Consider the following 5,697-nt stretch of genomic DNA (forward strand, 5'->3'; position numbering starts at 1 on the left):
CATAGGTTGAATCATTAGGAATGCATATGAATTTTTCCTATAGGGTTACATTGCACTATGTTTCAAAGAAAAATTTCCATCCACTCAAACCTCAAACCTCATGTTACAATTCCTTTGATTTTCTTGTAAATCAAACGCTGCTTGAGAAAAATTCTTGTAGGTTCCAACTCTAATACTGCGGTTTTCCTATTCATGTGTTCAAAGAATCCTAAGAATCAAACCTTAACCATTTTAACATAAGTTTGCTTTCAAAATGGAAGCGAATCGAAGACTCGTGGGACACTTTAGAATGGAAGGGACACGAGAAACACATATAATTCAATGCTAGGAAAACATCCTTCTAATTATCTGCCATCGCATTGTTATGCCTTTTGTTTGCCATCTCCTGGCGACATGGAAAAGTAAGGGAAAAAAACATCTCCGCCGATGCACATGCTCTTAAGATAATCACACCAAACTCGAGGTCAATGCCTTACAATTTGATTAAGATATAGCTCCCTAACTGACTTATTTTTTATGATTCTTTGTTTGCCACTATAGTTCCCAAGCGAGACCTATATTAACGCATTGATTATCATGCTCCTTAACTTCTTTGGAACATCAAGGCTCTTGATTAGAAAAAATACAAAAACACCAAAATTGGTGATATGAAAAAGATAAACATAACATACTATTAGTCCACAAGGACATACATTTAGATACTTTTCTCTTCTTTTCCCCTTTAGAATTTGGACAAAAAAATTGTAGAGGAAGTCCCGACAAACACCAAAATTGGTGATGTGGAAAAGACAAACATAACATACTATTAGTCCACAATAACATACATTTAGATAATTTTCTCTTCTTTTTCCCTGTAGAATTTGGACAAATTTTTTTGTAGAGGAAGTCCCAACAAACACCAAAATTGGTGATATGAAAAAGACAAACATAATATACTATTAGTCCACAACAGCATACACTTAATTTTCTCTTCTTTTTCCCTGTAGAATTTGGACAAAAAAATTGTAGAGGAAGTCCCGACAAAAGATTTTTTTTTTCCGAAAATGAAAGATTGCAAGGAACTAGATGATGGTGGGCAGAGGCCAAACATCAGCTTCATGTCCCTTCTTTCTTCACAAGTTCTTCGCCGGGGCAAATACTGTTCAAACTGGATTAAGGCTTGCACCTTGTTTGGGTGGTCATCATGATTTCCTTTTTGATTTTTCTCTATTCCCTACTGCAGCCTATCACTCAAAAAAGGATCACAGATGTTCGATACTGTGGTCTATCTTATCAAGACATACAATCTACAGTTAATCCAAGGAATTCTGGAACTCATTTTCACACTGATTCACATTAGACATTTGGAACTATTGCTCCTACATCTGTGTCCGCTCAGTAAAAGAAAATGCTAGAACATCGGAGGCACATAGAGACCGTAATGGTGTAATCCTGTGGGCAGTACATGGTGAGCAACTCAGGACAACTTCTGTGAAAAATTAAAGATTGATTCATATATTTGATCTGTACAAATTGTGATGTTATGTACATAACTAGTTAATTAAAACAGTATAACTGCCAGCAAGATTGTGTCCGTGCTAAACCAGGATAGTACCGAGTTACGATTCATCTTCGTTTAGAAAGAATATCATGATCTGTTGAGAATCACCGAGCAGGCAACAGAAATTATGAACCATGCCAGCAAGAAGTATCCGACAAGAATCGTTGGAAACTCATCCTCTGGGTCCTGTTCAAATCAAGCACAACACAAAATATTCATACATGTTTTAGTCAAAAAGAGAAATTGATACCAATTAAGGAACTTATATGTTAGTCGCTGAAACAAACAATTCTCGTACAAGGACTCTAATAAAAAGGTTCCCGATTTCATTTCTTTCTCGAAGGCGCGTCAAAATCATGCCATTGTTTATTAGAATAAGAGCACCAAGATGGCATAGAATACAAACCACCAAACGTGGCGGAGACCAAACCAAAAGTAAACAAAAAAAAGGCAAAGCTAAAGATTAAGCTACTCTAAGCTACCAAAAAGGGAGAGATAAAGACACTTTTGAATTAGAAAACGGTGACTGGAGTTTGAAGATCTCACTCTATTTTGGATGCATGAGCTATAGTAAATATACTATATATAACTCCTCTGTTATTTCTTCGGTTTTATACATGGACAATTTCAATTGTATTTTGTTTAATAATGTTGTATTTTGTATTTTATTATGATGTAATAATGTCATACTTTTTCAGCAATAAAAAGCCGTATGCATCGATTGATGCAGAGGCTGGGATGACCCATTTCGTAAAAAAAAGTTGTATTTTGTTTAAAAGTAACACATAATAATGATATGATCAACTTGCAGCATGTTGATGAGCTTGCTAATCATTACGACTAGACAGCTTTTAAGTGACGACATTCATATAGAAATCCTCTATTCTGCTAAGGGCTGATACAAACCTCTGGAGGATCTGGTGCCAACTCCAAGGGGTCAACTTCGAAAGGCCAGACATATCGCTCGGGCTGCCCATTTCTTGCCAAGCTCCAATCATATAATCTTCTCTCTTCCTCGGTTGATAGTATGGTAAAAGATTCCTACAGTGGTGCAGATATGATTAAGAACTACTGGAACTTGAAATGGATGAAGATAATCATTCTGACTCTTAATATTGGCTGAAAACCTTTAATAGATCATGTTCCTTGCTGATTTCCTCTTCTTCCAGTCCTTGGCTGTTTAGTTGTTCACACCTTTTCTCATATGCAGTTTTAACCTGACTTCATTCAAGCTTAAAATCAGTGATAGTAGGTTGACAAAACTTCAGAGAGTGCGCTTAAAATCTTGTTACCAGTTAGCGGCCACATACAGAGGCCGATATATATTACTCGATACTTAAATTTTGAAGCAAAGCACATCGTTACAGTAAAATTCTTGCAACTCCAGAAAAAATTCTGAAAATAACATATAGAGAATATAACACGCTATGAACCAGTTAGGAAAACAGACGAGCCTAGGCTAATATTTTGGATGGAAAAGGTTGCCATGCTCTTTACAAGATTGCATATACCAGGTACGTTCCAACATCCACATCTTATTGAAATGGGTTGCACGCTATGAAAGGTTTCATTGTACCTCATCGGTTGACGCTAATCTGGTGATTCCAAGCCTCCCATAGTGATCAGAATCTGTAATTGCTGCAAGCATGGAAAGTTTACGTTCAATAAGAATACTATTCCAACTGATTACTACGATGTAGCAGGCTCAACTATTCCTGTGTTGCAAGCATGAAAAGTTTCCGTTAAATAAGAATACTATTCCATCTGATTACTATAATGTAGCAGGCTCAACTATTCCTGTGTAAAACATAGTAATTCGAATGCAGAAATCACAGGAAATCATTCATGTCCTAGCAGAATTAGCAAATCCTCGTATCCCCAAAAGGGCCTGATTTCCCAAATGCAAAATATTTTGACTACATTGTACTTTTTTTTGCATATTGGAAACATCAACAGGATTATGTCACTCTCTCTAAGAACAGAGTTATGCTGCCAATCTAGTTTATGAAATGAGACCATCCAGGGCTAGCCCATGGCATGGCGGCGGATTCTTATAGAAGAAACACCACCATAAGCGCACAGCAGAGTCCCTGGGACTCAAACCCTGGCCGGCGATGCCCGCCCTGTTCTAATAGATTTGTTAATATAGTTTATTATAAGGGCACAGTTGCTCCCAAATGTAAGAAGGGAAACAAAGCTACACTAAAGAGTTACAACATACAAGTCCAGAGTTAGTGCTAAGGGAGCACAATTACATGGATATACAACTATAACACCCCAAAACTATTAGAAAAATGATACCCTGCTATGCTAAAAGGGAGTCAACTGAAATTCTAGCAAATGTTGTACAACTATTTTTTGCTGTTTCACAGGCTATTCTTGCAGTTTCACATCCCAAATATTCAAGGTCGCAAAAAAAGTGATGTCCAAGATCAGTTGCTTGCTAGAGATTAGCAAGAAACGATGACAGTAGCAGGCAAGCAAACACAAAACACGCACCAAGGCCCCGCATCGCCTTCTGCACGTTGGCTGCGGAGATGATCGAGTATGGAGGCCGCGTGGAGGTGGCCGCTCCGCCGGCGACGTCTGTTCCCGCGTCGGGATCCCCCTCGGCTGCCGCAGCCCCGCCCTCCGAGGCCGCAGCCCCGCCATCGGCCGCCGCGGCGGCGCATCGCGCGCGGAACGATGCTGCAGCGGAAAATCGGGCGGGCTGGAGGTGGATGCGGCGGCGGGTGGACAAGGAGAACACGGTGGCTGGCGCCGCCGGGGAGGTGACGCCAACGGCAGCCATGGGGAGTGGCGGGGGAAGAGCGCGGGAGATAAGGGAAGTGGGGATGGAAATCGAAGTTTGTTTTTGGCCTTTTTGTTTTGTTTTCTTTTTCAGAAAATATGTCTACGTGATTACGTCCCAAACTCTTCGCTGAGTTCACTTTTACGCCACGTAGTGCTTAGCTAGATCCTTATAAAAATAAACCAAGTTTTTTTTTTTGTAGTAAAGGTGTCTAGTTAGACAAAAATCTGTTTATCTTTTTAAGCACATGTCAACCACGTACCCACCTTGCATTGTACATGTTCTTAAACCTCAAATAAGTGCTCCTACATAATCAGAGGTTATACTGATTTAAAGTTGACTAGTTGAGCCTGATTTAAAGTATGTGAAGCTATCTAAAAGCTTTAGAGCATCTCCAGCCGCGTCCCCCAAACCGTCCTCCAAACCGCGCCGGATTGAGCGTTTGGGGGACGTGTTTTGTTCGTGCCGCGTTTGGGGGACGTCGTTCCCCAGCCGCGTCCCCCAAACGCCGCCCCCAAACATTTAAAATAATTTTTCTTGGCATTTTTATTTTAATTTCCACAAACTAATACATAATTGGGAACGTGGTTTACACGAAGACATAGTTTGGAACATGGTTTTCCACAAACTAATACATAGTTTGAACCATGGTGGACACAAATATAAAATATTACAAAAAAACTAAACCTAACTAGGCCGTGCATCGAAGGTTTCCTGTGTTCGCTGCTAAGAAACAACACTCCAGGGCACACCCAGTCACCTAAACTGGAAAATCCAGCGGGAGGATGGTGCCCTTGTTGGTTCTACCGATGAGGCGAACAGGCAGAAACCTCCGTGCACGTATTCGCTGCGAAGAAACAACACTCAGTCGTCCTCCGAGTCGGTGCTGTCGTCGTGGGAGTCCCTGTCGACGTGGTAGTCCCGGCGGCAGCGCCTCTCGTCGAAGACCTTGATGCTCATGTCCCTGTTGCCGAAGTAGGAGAACACGAGGATGAAGCCGGCTTGGAGGCTGTGGTGGCGCGCGAACTTCTCCCAGCCGATGTTGAGGTACATCTTGCCACGCGCGTCGTAGATCGCGTCGACGATCCACCGGCAGTAGCCGCACGAATGCTCCCGCAAATGCATCTTGCGCGGGCATATGCCGCCGACGTACTCGGCGAAGGAGTCCGGCAGCCTCTGGATGCCGCGCGGGTCGCCCTTGAGGACGTGGACGAACTCGAACAGGACGTCCGGCTCCACGTCCATCTCCGACGATGAAGACGACGGCGCGGGAGGCGACGGCGATCGTTCAGCTATGCCGCGGCCACGACCACGACCACGACCACGGCCGCGGCCACGAGGTCGGCCTCCGCCTCTACCAGACATA

General features: G+C 42.3%; 1 protein-coding gene across 1 annotated transcript; it reads right to left on the bottom strand.

The window, feature by feature from the left end:
• Window positions 1-1,292: 1,292 nt before the first annotated feature.
• On the bottom strand, window positions 1,293-4,385 carry LOC127299496 (NAD(P)H-quinone oxidoreductase subunit U, chloroplastic). The gene is made up of 5 exons (XM_051329462.2): window positions 4,040-4,385; window positions 3,117-3,178; window positions 2,668-2,757; window positions 2,447-2,581; window positions 1,293-1,726 (listed from the first exon to the last, which is right to left on the bottom strand). Exons 1-5 carry the CDS (start codon window positions 4,329-4,331, stop codon window positions 1,628-1,630), a joined length of 678 nt encoding a protein of 225 aa, XP_051185422.1. The 5' UTR covers window positions 4,332-4,385; the 3' UTR covers window positions 1,293-1,627.
• Between the last annotated feature and the right edge of the window lie 1,312 nt (window positions 4,386-5,697).

The sequence above is a fragment of the Lolium perenne genome, chromosome 5 (genome assembly GCF_019359855.2).
Source record: "Lolium perenne isolate Kyuss_39 chromosome 5, Kyuss_2.0, whole genome shotgun sequence".
Classification (NCBI taxonomy): Eukaryota; Viridiplantae; Streptophyta; class Magnoliopsida; order Poales; family Poaceae; genus Lolium; species Lolium perenne.

Coding starts and splice junctions, on each gene's coding strand:
- LOC127299496 (XM_051329462.2), bottom strand. CDS start 4,331: ATGGCTGCCGTTGGCGTCACCTCCCCGGCGGCGCCAGCCACCGTGTTC. Junction 3,179..4,039: donor GAAGGCGATGCGGGGCCTTG/GTGCGTGTTTTG, acceptor CCATGCTTGCAG/CAATTACAGATTCTGATCAC. Junction 1,727..2,446: donor TGGCACCAGATCCTCCAGAG/GTTTGTATCAGC, acceptor TGATTTGAACAG/GACCCAGAGGATGAGTTTCC.